This window comes from Asparagus officinalis, chromosome 5, assembly GCF_001876935.1.
Source record: "Asparagus officinalis chromosome 5, Aspof.V1, whole genome shotgun sequence".
In the NCBI taxonomy this organism is placed as follows: Eukaryota; Viridiplantae; Streptophyta; class Magnoliopsida; order Asparagales; family Asparagaceae; genus Asparagus; species Asparagus officinalis.
In genome coordinates, this window is record NC_033798.1 from 1,370,209 (window position 1) to 1,384,938 (window position 14,730).

At 36.5% G+C, this 14,730-nt stretch overlaps 1 protein-coding gene across 2 annotated transcripts in view; it reads right to left on the bottom strand.

Moving 5' to 3' along the window:
• Window positions 1–4,059, bottom strand: part of LOC109840411 (beta-galactosidase) — a 12,432-nt gene extending 8,373 nt beyond the window's left edge. For both annotated transcript variants that reach the window (XM_020409047.1, XM_020409048.1), the window contains exons 1-6: window positions 3,907–4,059; window positions 3,202–3,373; window positions 2,835–3,074; window positions 1,470–1,616; window positions 674–752; window positions 165–348 (exon numbers count right to left, since the gene is read on the bottom strand). In XM_020409047.1, the coding sequence (XP_020264636.1) occupies window positions 165–348; window positions 674–752; window positions 1,470–1,616; window positions 2,835–3,074; window positions 3,202–3,334 (783 nt within the window). In that variant the 5' untranslated portion in view covers window positions 3,335–3,373; window positions 3,907–4,059. The remainder of the gene's footprint in view (window positions 1–164; window positions 349–673; window positions 753–1,469; window positions 1,617–2,834; window positions 3,075–3,201; window positions 3,374–3,906) is intronic.

Consider the following 14,730-nt stretch of genomic DNA (forward strand, 5'->3'; position numbering starts at 1 on the left):
CCCCCCCCCCCCCCCCCCCCCAACAAAAAGAAAAACCAAAAAGAAAGGAGGGAAAATGCCCTCTATGTCCATGAATGATTATAACAGGCAAATGTCCTAGTAACAAAGCAGTTAAGAGGAAAGCTACATAATGGATAGATAATAATTTTGAAAGCAAAACAAACCTTGGGCTTTGCTATAAGAAGCACATCTCGGTGAATGCCAGATAACCACCAATGGTCTTGATCTTCTAAATAAGAGCCATCACTCCATCTCAGAACTTGAACAGCAAGAACATTTTCTTTGTCTGAATCAGAAGGATGACATAACTCGGTAATTTCAAATTCGGCAGGAAGCCTGCTATCCTGACTGAGCAAAGAAGATAGTTTGTTACTTACAGCAACAACGTGAACTGTAGCAAGTTGTGATTTACTGCATCCCCAGGGGTGTTAAGGAGAACATGCATTGGTATAAAAGAAACTTATGCTAAAACAAAATCAGAAATTGTGATGCATTTGTATGCCATTATATAATGTAAGAAGAAATATTTAAATGATTTACGGTGAAAAAGTGCAGAACAGCATTTCGAAAGAAAAAAAAACACTAAATCATAAAGTTATGAGCAATAGATTCATGCTGTTAGCAATCAATATAATTTTAAAAAAAAGGGATTATCAGGTTAAGCTGTGCAAACCTGTATCCAATGAGGACTCCATTTATCCAAGCAAAAAATGCAGAATCAACAGCCTCAAAATGCAGTAAGATTCGACGACCTATTGAGCAGTGGAGTAAATGAATATGGTAATAAGCAGATACTCAAACATCAAACTAAATTAAGTATATTAGCCTCCTTTTTTCTCAAAAAAAAACAAAAAGTATTATGCCTCCTTTTGACAAAATCTAATTGATTTATATCATTCCTCAATGTCCATGTATAGGTCATAACAGATATATCCATACCTGTGCATGGACAACGCACATGTCCAGCTTGAAACACTAGGATGAAGACCTTGATTTTCTCTTTTGTTCACATATGGCACTATATCTTATGGTTAAAGTGTATAAGTGGAGTTTTAATTCCTTGACTGTTCGAATGCATTTTTTGTTGCTTATTGCCTAATCACAGATTCACAAGCTAAAGAGACTTCAAAATCCTGACTTGCATATCTAAATAACAATGTCTTTCCAGTCAATAATATGTATTGTACTGGCCTAGGAGGCTTAATGCACAGCATGTGTAAAAGAAATTATATTTAGAAGATGACCAAGGATTTGTCAAGAATAACCAATTACCAAATACACATTTTACATTTATTAAACTACTAAACTAACAGAATGATAAATCTTAAAAATGTTTCAAATGAATAATAAGCCAGAAGTTGTGCAAAAACAAAAAAAAAACCTTTACCCTGTGTATGGGGTCAGGCACACGGATGATTTTTGTCCACAGAAGTAGAGGAAATGAAGTAAAGCATAGTTGTAAACAATACCTTTCCACTCCTTAGGTAGGTGAAAATATTTTCTATAACAGCCAGTGGGATTGTTGCAGGGAACATATGGTGGGTTAAGAGGAAAGGGATATATAGTATTTGTATAAATAGGACGATCATATCCATGCATCTGCCAGTTTGAAGGAACTGCATCAAAAAGCGCAGTCATGTTAGGTTAGGCTATTAGGTAGAAAAATGAACAAAAGAATGCAACGAAGATCAGCAGAGACCATTAATTACTCTGGTGTCTAATTGAAGCCACGGAGAGAGCAGTCCATATGTTAACATAATAAATTTCTTTTGCTAATAAAGAAAAGAATAAACTATACCGGCTTATCCTTGAAGGCACAAAAGTATTAATCAAAGTTACAGAACTTTTTACACAATGTATGTTATACACAATGTCGAAAATAACAATAACGTGCAGCCTAAGAGTCTAAGACTCGTTATTGGGGAGCTTAAAGCACATATAGACATAACACTTAGGTAAGTCACGTGTATTGTTATTTCTAATTTAAACTAAGTATTAAATATCCACAATATTTTTAAAATTAGGAACATGATTTGAAAATATAGAAATATATATAAATTATAACTACTAATACAATTAATATAAGTTACTGTTGCGAACAGTGGGAAGACGAGAAACCATGGAGGGAAAATGGCGCTTGAGCTAGTGGCCCCTCAACAACCTCGACGTTTCGGGTTAATAAGGTTTTTCCAGGTTTAGGAATTTTGCTCTTTTCCAGGTTTAGGAATTTTGCTCTGATACTGTGCTATGACGGGAAAATGACTATATTCTGAAGAGGGATAGTTTGGGTTTATTCATTATAAAGCAAATGCACTACAAATAAGTAATATTGCAATGTGGAACTAAACAAACTTCTCTAATGTTACCATATACTAACCACTCTTATAAGAATATATTGAAAAAATCCTCCAAATCTTCAAATCAGTTACCTGGAATGTTTTGACGAAAGCCATATAGAAAAGATAAAAAAGTACCTATCTAGCATCTTGCAGTTTCTTACAAAATATAGATATTTGATCACTGGGAATCTTCAGAATTATGAAGATAGAGGCCTAAGGCATTTTTTAAACTTGAAGAGCGGAAAAAGTTTAAGGTGCATGCACATATGACGATATATTGAAGATTTGAAGACTTCCATCATGCGTGTGACGGTCCCCACGTACTGAAAACTATAAAATTTACTATAACAGATTCAAATTAATTCTAATAACTGATGTGATAAAAGAATAATAAATAAAAAAACAAAAAGAAGAAGAAAGCAGCAGGTAAAATATATGTTGGGAACGATAAAGAAATGAATCGCAAGATCAACAATTTAAGTTGTATAAGCTTGCCTGGCAACTTCTCCCAAGCTGAATCATCAAAGGCAATATCATGAAAGTTCTCCGGAACATTTGCAGGACTTGACGCAAAAATGAAGTTCCAATAACCGCTAAGAGACTTTACAAAAGGTAAGCCTTCGACCCAAAAAGCAGCACTCTCAAGAGAACCAGAAACAGCATCATCATTCCACACGGCTGAATTAGAAATCAGAAAGTCTGCCTTGCTTCGCTCATACCAATATCTGAGAGATCCTGCAACAAGAGCAGGAAAATCAAATAGTCATGTATAAACCATAGCATAAGCATATCTTTCAAAGGGTCATATCCTATAAAAATGAAGAAACGGATAAGAAGTGCCTGAGTAAGAGAAAAAATGTACCTTCGACTGAATCGTGAGAGTGAAGCGGCACGTGCGGTTCACGTTTTCTCCACTTGAAAAAGGTTGGGTCTTCCCAGACCTTCAGAGAATTAGTAATGGGTGGTATAAGCCCAGCTGCACATGCCACTGCCATTTTACAACAGCTTCATGAACCTCGGACAATAAACTCGCGCTGCAACGCAGACATTTGCAAGTTTATGGCCAGTTCCACCAAATTTGTCATACAAAAACTTAGTGTTGTGTAAATTTATCCAAAAGCTTCATGAACCTCGGACAATACATATATCAAGTAAATCAGCAAATGTCCATATAGTTCAGATTCCTATTACAATATTCATACTTTTAAGCACTATTTCATAAAGGCGTAGACATGGGTGTTTCTAAGAATTAGGCAGTATCCATTATGAGTGTAACTGACACTAATAACCAACAATTGCTCTCTTGTGATCTCAGTATAAGTGATTGTAAAATATAGGACAGACCCTCAAACATTGTCAATCATGGGTTTTTTTTTCCCCCGAGAATTTTTCCAAAATTGTTAAAGATAAAACATGGGTTTTCTTCTTGTGATCAAATTGGGGGGTTTGAAGCAAGCAATCAATTTACTTTCATCTATAACCACCAGTGAAAGAATCGAGGAGGGCCCAGTCAACTACAAATGTAAGTTACTAACGAATCTGATGACAAAAGAGATGAAAAGATTACCACTTTTTCCGCGATTTGGCGATTGGGAGAAGATTATCTATAGAGCGTTGTCGCTGGTGATGATGATGACGACGACGGACGATAAAAACAAAGAGCTTTTGCGTCTCTCACTCGTCTCCCCTTACGTGGGCCGGGTTGGGCTTAGAGTTTGAGGAGGATCAAAAAGATCAACAGCCCAAACTTCAAGCTGGATGGAAAGCGATTTTCTTATTTAAGGAACCGTTCAGTTTAGGGGCTGTTTGGTTCTTTTTTTTGGGTGGTAAAAGTGGGGAAAGCTGCCAAAAATATTAGCTTTTTGACAGCTTCCCCCCAAAATCACCCCTTAAAAAGGTGATTTTGGGGGAAAGCTGTCAAAAAACTAACATTTTTGACAGATTTCTCCTCTTTTACCACCCAAAAAAACCTATGTTTAAACTGATTCAATTGTTTTTCCAAAAATAAATTCAATTTATTGCTTTTTTCAAAAGTAAATTCAATTTGTAGCTTTTCAGTTTGTAGTGTGGGCATTTTCTTTGGGACATCAGGTCGATACCGCTAAAAATAGAATGCAATTTGCGACCTAGATGCAAACCTACATAATTCATCAATTCCAACTGAAATCTCTCAGTAATTGCAGTTGTGGCTGCATTTATTACTTGTAATCAAATAAACAACTATAAATATGGATTCGGATCCTCTCCACTACAAAAAAATAGTGGAGAGACCACTACTTTTAATCTCAATTGTTAATTATTTAGTAGGCGGTTATGATACAATCTAAATCTAACACTTACCATACCCCTGTGTATTACACTCATTACGAATTTATACTAAAAAATCATAACCATCAACTAGATAATCAATGACTGTGATTATGTAGTGGTCCCTCCACTATTTTTTTGTAGTGGAGAGGATCCTAATCCTATAAATCATACTCCCTTTAAAAGTACGAGTTCGGAAAAATATTTCTATAGCCAATATTACCCTTAGGTTTTTTTGAATATTACATTGTTATACTAATCTATTTTAATTATCTTATCTCTTTGAATTGTTAACCAAATGATTTATTCTATTCATAATGAGACTTAACATGTTATTGGATAAAATAGATACGTTTCGTATAATTCAAATTCTTTACTTATTTAAGTTCGTAGAGAAATCTAAAAAACATATACTAGCCAACAGCTAAAAGTTTTAGACTTTGTAAAAAATATTCTCCAAGTTTTTTAGATTACAAAAAAGCCCCTACAAATTTAAATTTTTATTAAAGCATCTTAAAAATTATAAATTTTATTTATCTCAATTCAGTGAGAAATCTGAAAAAATATATGCTAATTAGAAACTGAAAGTTTTTTGACTTTGGAGAAAATATCTTATAAGTTTTATAAATTACAGAAACACCCCTAAAAGTTTAAAATTTATAAAAAACACCTTGAAAATGACAAACCTATAAACATACTAAAAACCTACAAATAACACAAACAACCCCCAAAATTTTATTGAATTTGCAATACATACTCTGAACTTTTTACAAATTACAAAATGAAACCCTCAAAACTGTAAAATTTACAAAAAAATCTGTTAATTCCTGACCTAACATTGCATTAAAAAATAAGAATTATAAATATCCCCTACATAATTTATAATTTATAAAAAATAAACTTAAGGTTTTAAAATTTACAAACAAATATTTAAATTTTAAAATTTACAAAAAACACCCTGGAAATTTTAAATTTATTAGTAAATTGAAAGCATAGGAAGTATTAATAGTTTTTAAACAATTTACAATCTGTAGAAAAGGCCTATAAGTTTAAAAAATTACAAAAAGTCCTAAAAATTTATAATTTATAAAAAAAACTCCATGAGAATTTCTAACCTATAGACACTAAAATAAATATACAAAATTACTAAAAACCCCTAAAAATTAAAATTTTGCTAAAAAAATTATACATATTTTAAAAGTATAGGTTTAGAAAAAAAAATTCATGGTAAATATTACCCATAACTTTTTTGAAAATAACATAACTAATTAAAATCTATTAAATTTGAAATTTATAAAAAATACACTTAAAGTTCAGTACATTGCAAATTACCCCTCAAAAGTTTAAAAATTTTAAATTATTTTTTTGTAATTCCTTGATTTCAATGTATTGTTTAATAGTTTTATGTATTTGTAAATTACAATTTTTAGAGTGTTTTTTAACACTTTTAAAATTTTTTAGGGTGTTTATTTTGTAGTTTTCTAAATTTTTAATTTATTTTTAGTGTACTACACATATGCATCAATTAATGATGATATTAAAGAATAAGTTGTCTTAAGATTATTAGACCATAGTTAAGTGTGCACATCACTATTCCTACACAGTATAGTTTATATATGCAAAAAAATTCAGATAATCTATGTAGTGGTTAAAAAGATTTTGACTTTGATATACTATTTTTTATAAATTATATTTAATGTGAACCCACCGTATAATTTTGACCGTGGTTATTATAATTTTAATACGTTTGATTGATTGACTATATACGTATATAGGCCATAGATTACTTTCTCACATGAGCTAACATTTGGGGCTTAATAAATTAAATTATTACTTTTAAATTCAATATAAAGAGGAGCTCTAATAACATTTATTTATTTACCTATAACATAATATAATCTCAATTCCTATTTTTTGCTGGAGATTTATTCCATGGTTATACATATCAAATTAGTAACTAAAATAATAATTATTTATGCTTAAATTAGGATAATTGTAGTTGGCCACTCACTATAAAAATTTTATGAATATATATACCTTACTTTCTATAGCTATCTGCATTGCCCATGTATATTTTATAAATTAGTTCTTAATTTGACATATTAAATTACTTTTCCTTTGTAGAAATTTTTTCTTTGCCTTTTAGACTGTGTAATCACTATATCACCATTCTAGCATAGAAAGGACCTCACTCTAAATGGCTTCGAAGCTAACTTTTTAGTTACACTAAAGTATATATTATTGTTACTATGTGTATATATTTTTTAAGAAAATCATGTCAATACTTTTTAAATAGAAGAGAATATTCTAACCTCTAATATTATAAAAACAAAATATAGCCAATTGAATGATTAGCAAAAGAGAACTTACATTAGAAAATTATGAAAATAAGATAAAGAGAAAAGGTAATGACATTACCAACAGTGCTACAAATAGCAAACTACAATGTAAAGTTAATCTATTTTGTGGAGCCCAACTACTGGTTACAAGCATCAAGGTTTTCATATATATACTTTATAATTTATTTAAAAAGGGGTCATATAATCTTATATAATAAAATTAATTTAATATTGAATAGTAATATTATTATTAGAAAAAATTCTTTATGAATCGGTATGCTCTTTACGATATATAAGCTATGTACTATAAATTATTGTCTTTCATAAAGCCAAAAAATTTAAATACGAGTCTCTAACATGTTGCTCTCACAACAGCAAAATCCACTTAGGAGATATGGATATTCACATCGTTTGGGGTAAGATTTGATAGGGACCTTACATCAAAGAATTTTTTTTATATTTATAGCACATGGCGAAATATATCATAATCTCTATGTTCTAATTTTGTAAGAAAATAATTTTTCATACTTTCAGTTTTGCTTCTATGATATAGAGAATGAGCTATAAAATTCAATGAGAATATTAAATAATATAAATATGAGCAAAACATCAACTAAAAGTTAACATGAATATGATGAGTCAACCCACGACTAAAAGTTTAATGGACATATTGCAAGTAAATTCATATGTAAAATTATTTTGCGAATTGAATGACACCCATCTTTTAAAGACTTCAATATACTAATAAATAGAGATGTTGTACTAAATTAATGTGTTTATAACTCACAAATAGTAGATCACGTAGCCACAGTCTGGTTTGAAGGAAACGATGATAATATTTAATTTAAGAGAGAGATTATTGAGTTGATAATTAATCCCATAATTTTTTTTTTATTTTTACTCTATTTTTATCAATTTAAATAATCATGATATTCAACCACGTGCATTGCACGTGCATCTCAACTCATGATATTCAACCACGTGCATTGCATGTGTATCTCAACTAGTCATATATACTCCCTTCAAAAGCACAAGTTTAGAAAAATCTTTAATGGTCAATAATACCCTTCACTATTTTAAATATTTTTATTTTGAAATGTCCTGGTTTCATGCAATTACATAATTACAACAAACCAATAATGAGCCATGGGCCAATAACTCGAAATAAGTATGGTTCCGGGTAAATTGGTGATCTCTAACTTGAGGTGGGCTCCAACCACTAAACTAACAGAATTTTAAGTTCCCTGACCAAGTTTCTCCCGTTGCCAAAAAAAAAAAAAAAAAAAAAAAAATGGTAACCTCTTACATTTTATATACAATTTTCATTAATTACCCCCTCGTTCCAAAAAAAAAAAAAAAAAAAATGGTAACCTCTTACATTTTATATACAATTTTCATTAATTACCCCCCATCCAGAAATTTAAATTCCCACTGTTTGCGCAAAAAATAAATCAACCTCTAAAATTGTTGCCGTTTGAGTTCGTTAAAATTAAGGGGATCCCTTCGCAAAATCGATGAACATCAACAAACTAAACTCCCATCACTTCACAAAGTTCCGCTAACCGTCGTCCTACGAGCAAAGTGGGTCCCACAAGAATCACCCGAAGGCCAGGTGCCAGCGTGAGCTTTGAGCGGCGCCGTCGCTACGGCTGTTTACCGCCACGCGGAGGCACCGTGGGCTTGCCGCTGCCTCACGCGGGCGGGGGGCCCGCGGCGGTTTAAACCCCCGTCGGTTTGGTCGCGTTTTGGATTTTCCTGTTAACAACAAGACCTTTTAGTTGAGATAATTACAAATCTGCCACTGACCCCTGACCTGTTACCGCGCTGGAGCTGGCGTCTCCGGTCACCTCTTCACAAACATTTAACTGGAGATAAAAAAAAAACAGAAGGATATTTATCAATATTAGTCTAATAGATTAATGATGTATTAAAAGATATTTATATTTATATAAGTTAAATTAAAGATTTATGTAATAATATCATTTTGATGCCCCGTTAAGATGATAAATCGGAATTGATGGGCGCTTCCTCAAAACAGAACAGGAAAAGTATTTTGTTCTCGTCGGTAATCTTTCTGTATTCTCATCCTTTTTATTTTTTCACTTTGACAATCAAAAGAACATCTTTCTGTTACAGTTATTTGTTAATTAATATCTATATGAGTATTACTTATTTTAGTACAGCTAACTTATCAGTCTGTAATTGATTAATTTTTACTCTTTTATTTAAAATAAATCATAATTGTTTAGTGGACAATGATATCTTAATTATGTTGAAGGAGAGAGAGAGTCTTAGGGTAGTGGATAAGATTTAGGACAAATTTGGAAAAACGATCTTTTTTCAAATTTAATAGGTAAAACCGAACGTCTAACAAAAAAATTGGCAAACTCGACCCTTTTTGCACGGGACTACTAGTCCCGCGCAAAAAAGGGTCGATTTTCAAAATCAACTCACCCGACCCCCTCTCTTTCCCTCCTCCCTCTCCCTCAGACCCGCACTCCAGCCTCACCCACCGCGTGTTTGGCGCGCAGTCCTGTGCAGCTGACGGACCAAGTGGCGCATTGACGGTTGATGGTTTTGGCGGCTGGTGTCCACGCAGCGCGCGAGGAGGATGAGAGGACGGAGGGCCGCCGGGAAGCTTGGGCGGAGGGGGAGGGGCCTGTGCGATTCTGACAGCTGTGCAGGCGGCTGTGGGAGAGGAATTGAAGCCGACGGGCTAATCGATCTGGAGGAGATGTTTGCGGGGCTGTACGCGAAGGCGGTGAGGTTGCCGTGAGAGGCAGCTCTGGGCCTTGTGGCCGGCTTGGAGCTGAGGCGTAGGGCGCCGACATGGGAAGCGGGAGGGCGACAGCGTCGGAGGAGGCGAGCAGCGAGAGGGCGGATCTGAAAGGGTTGGGGTAGAGGCGGTTGAGCTGGAGCCTCGGGCAGGAAGCGGAGGGCGGCTTAGGCCTCGGCGGCGGTGCGGCTGGAGTGCAGGGCGGAGGAGCGCAGCGCTAGCGTGAGCGGCTAGCTGCTCGGTCTGAGACGGGCGGCGGTGGATTGGCGAGGAGGCACGATGGCGTGGTGGGAGAGGAGCTTGCGCGGGTGGTGAGCATGGGTGAAGAGGCAGGCGGCGAGTCTGGGGATGAGAGGAGAGGAGCACGGCCCGGCGACATGTTGTGGCGAACGGCGACCTAGGTGCGAGGTGCAAGGGCTAAAGGGCAGGAGGAAAGGGACGGCTGAGGGAGATTGGCGGGCTTGGGCCTGCTGGAGTGAGGTCGAGGCGCGGTGGCGGCTGGTCGCGCGGGGTCTTAGTTGAGCCTCGGCGCGGTGATTGGGGAGGAAGCAGGGAGAGAGATGAGGAGAAGAGGATGAGGGAGGGGAGGGGGAAAGAGGGGGTGTCGTGTGAGTTATTTGGAAAATCGATCCTTTTTGCATGGAACCAGTAGTCCTGTGCAAAATAAGGTCGATTTTACCAATTTTTTTGTTAGACAGTCGTTTTACCTGTTAATTTAAAAAAAAATTGTTTTTCAAAATTTATCCTAAGATTTATGATTTATTTAAAATAAATCATAATTGTCTAGTGCACAATGATATTTTAATTAGGTTAAAGGACAGACAGCGTGATTTATTCAAGGAAGCTAGAAAGATTTCTTTTTGAAGCAGGAACCAAGGATCAGTGGTGGGAACAAAGAGTGGATAAGATGTGTCTCAATAATTTCTCGTGCTTATTATTATTATCATCATGGAGTAGTGGATGAGGAGATTGACAAGGGCATCCACTAACACGAGGTCCACATGGACAAAGTCTTTTTTGGTTCAAGAGAGAACTTTTGTTCTACTTATAAGTCACACAAAAGCAAACTTTTTTAGCTAGCTTGGCTCAAATCCTTGTTATGGTAAAATGCTCTAATTTTGTGTGAACATGGATAATGTTATACTTTGGAAATTATCAAGAACAACAATAAGAGCGGCTGCACTATAACTAATTGGCCGAATTCCAAAGCACCTGCAAGCATAACCCGAGTTGCAATCTGGCGGACTCACCTGGTGGTTCAAATCTGAGACAAAAAGCGCTCCTAACTGTAGGCTGTCTAAAAATAATAAAAGATAGCTGATTCCCCATCAAACACCAATGATGGAAGTTACAATCTGACGATTTCCAGAAGGCTATCTTTAGCAACGCTCTGACAGAAAGAGGTTACAAATCAACGATCTCTTCAAACCAAGACGTGGAAGTCCTCCCCGCGTACCATCGTCAAGATATAATACCAACGCAGCTTCAACCGCTGCAGACACGAATGCATCTTTTTATGTGAGATGATTGATCTTGATGGCTGCGACAACAACATGACTAATATTATATTTAGCAACTATTAGAGCTGCGACAACAACATGACTAATATTATATTTAGCAACTATTAGAGATGCTGATGAGCAGTGTAATGATATTCGACACACTGAGGAGCACATGGTTAAACCATGCAAAGAAATCTTAGTGGAGATCGTGACCTGCAGTTGATAGAGCGTTGTTGAGATGCCTCAATTGTCACAAATGGCCTGAATAAGATCTTCTTTACTAGGTCATTTGTGTCATCCATATATATAAAGGCAGAGAAGCTCGAACGCAGCTCATCAACCGCCGCCAAACGCAGCTCCATCGCTGCCCAACGCAACTCATCAATCGCTGCCAACGCAGCTCCATCGCCGCACGACGCAGCTCCATCGCTGCCCAACGCAACTTATCAACCGCTGCCAAACGCAGCTCATCAATCGCTGCCAACGCAGCTCCATCGCCGCACGACGCAGCTCCATCACTGCACAACGCAGCTTGTCAACCGCTGCCAAACGCAGCTCATCAATCGCTGCCAATGCAGCTCTATCGCTGCACGACGCAGCTCGTCACAGCAACTCTTTCCAATCACCGCCAGAACGCAAGTCAAGGTTCTGACTCATTCAAACGTGATCGTAACAACTTTGAAGCTGTTCTCTATCCACGATATAGGGAGTGGTTTACGTGGGTTGTTACACCCGATTAATGGGGTAACTAAACCCCCATTTAGGCGCAGATTATGGGAGCAGTTACATCCCTAATCCCCCTATAAATATCAACAAACTCAACAGAGTTAAGGATCAGATTTTTGATAATCAGATCGAGGAACGGATTTGTGGAGATTAGATTACTTGGAGAGGATCTTTCGATCAGATTTCTTAGTATCAAAAAAAGAGGATTGACTCCTTACACAGTCTGGGAAATCAACAAACGGAGGAGCTCTAAACCGTCGATATTTGGCTTATTAACCGAATTATTTTCGGTTTGAACAACTCTATTACTAGAGTTTATTGTTTGTTCTGAATCACGAAACTCATCAAGAGTTATCAACCAGACAAGACTGTTGTTCCAGTGAGCATAGATATTCGGATCGTCAACGAGAAGCAAACTCGACGCAAGCATTCGAGGGAGGCATCTCATCGCCACCGTGAAGAACCCAGAATTAAACAAAGGAGAGAATCCAGATCATTCTCTTCTCTTTTGTAATCGGAAATCCAATTGTAATCGAGAGTTGAGAGAGTTGTAATCATTCTTTTTCTAAGCAGTTAGAGAGAATAAAGTCAAATACAGTTCTTTCATTCCTTTTTTTTTGTATTACAAATTTTCCAACAAACACCAACCCAAAATTTACTGGATGTCCGACTCCGAGACGAAAGACACTCTCCACTCGGACCCAATACAAGACGTCTCGAGCAGAGAAGCATCACTACAAGTGGCATCAAAAGTCGCACAACATTTAATGAATGTACAGTCGGCCCCTGCACTTCACCACTCGGTCATCATCAAGCGATTAATGCGGCGTCGGTCATAAAGACCTTATGAGCCGGAGCGGTCAAAGCTCCTCAGACACGCAATTACTCCAATAGCCTCATCACTATGTAAAGACAACTCGACCAATTAGCTGCCGACGCGTGCAAAAATAGTGTCTGAGCCAATACTTCACACGCTCGGCTCAAATTACCAACGTGCCCCCGTAAACCCTCTATAAATAAAACGATGATCTCCACCATACGAAGGTGCGTGAAGTTTACATAAAAAAGTCAGCAAAATTATTCTCTGTTTTTCTCTTCAGATTAACTATAAATAGTCACTGAATACAGCGTCGGAGGGCATGCCGGAGGAAAATAACCTCTGAGGCCTCTAACCGTTGTTTCCTGTGTAGCGACGAACAATGCAAAGATCCGAAACGGTGAATCAACCATCAAAGGCGATTAAGGTACCCCAGAAACTAAGTTTAACCTTCCTAAGTCACATACCAACTTCGCAACGTCAACCCGATATAACTTTCATGATTCGTGCATTTTGGCTATCAATATGGACCTATATTGGATTGTCCATGTTACTAGACTACCTAATAAGTAAATTATCGATTGATTAGAAACGAGTTTCATTTTGGACTTCATGTTTTGAGACTAAATAAGGGTGTGTGTATTTATCTATGTACATATGAGAGATATAACTTACGAATCTAATTAGCAGTGAAACGTACCGTCATGACATTTGTTTAATAGCTTTTTTCCATGCTATAATACATTCTACTACCCGAGCGTGTTTCACAAAATATGAAATTTATTGGCTAAATTACCAAATTGATATTAAAAGTAGTGCCCAATGCCAATGGTCAGATTGGTTTAAAATTATCTCCGGCGATAACTATGTATTTGAACATGCACGGCGAGACCCATAGGCTCAAAAAAAATTCCCAGCCATTTTTTCGGCAACCGTTCAGATAATCCCATTTTAATGAGGGATTTTCAAATTAATGTAAAGAAGATGGTTTTTTTTTAAATTTGGAAATTTTTTTCTCCTTTTCCCCTTCTAATTGGTGGTTCTTCACTGCTTGAGCTCAAAAAATCCATCTTCTCTAGCAATTGAAAACTCCAAATTAAATAAAAGAAGGAGAATAAGCCCCCAAATTAAAAATTCCCTCTTTTCTTTCACACTAATTTGAAATTATCCCCCTCTAATGATTTGAATGAGGCTAACTAACCGAAAAGTTGGTCGATTATATGAGTAGTTGCTGGAAAAGTTAGCCGAAAAAGTTATTTACTACAAATCTAGCCACCTAGAACTATTTTTACTACTGGTATGGTAATTTAGCCAAAATTTATGTGCTTAGTTAAACATCTAATAACAACTTACTTTAAATAAATAATAGTACAAACCTTTCCTCAAATATTGTATTAGAAAACTGCTTGAAAAAAAAAATACACTAAGTTTATTATTATTATTTTTTCTCTATTTCCGCAAGAGAGAATTAGGAATCACCGGGGGTTGACCATATCACGAGCACGTTTGCGAGTCGCGAAGGACCATACCGTAACGGCTAACGAGTCAACTGTCCCCTCAGCAAAAACGGAGGAGCCAATCTGCAAATGAATCAAAATTCAAGGACCAAAACAGAATTTCCCCCATCCAGCCTGGCAGGCTTCCAGTGACCCGAGCTGTAATTTTCATCCTCGTCATTAAAATTTCCTTTAAAAAAAAAAAGCAGTAGAGCGAAAAAGCTCGCATCTTTAGCTCGCGCCTTCCTCAATCAGCGTCGATCCTCCGACAAAATCGGCGGTCTGTTACCGCCGCATTTGGATCTGCACTCCCTAGGGCTCAGTCAAGTCGTTCGTACTGAATCGTGATGAGGCTTTCGATTGGAATCGTTGGAATCGTCTCTTCTTGATGCTCGCTTTGGGGGCGGCGGCGGCGGAGGAGGAGAGGA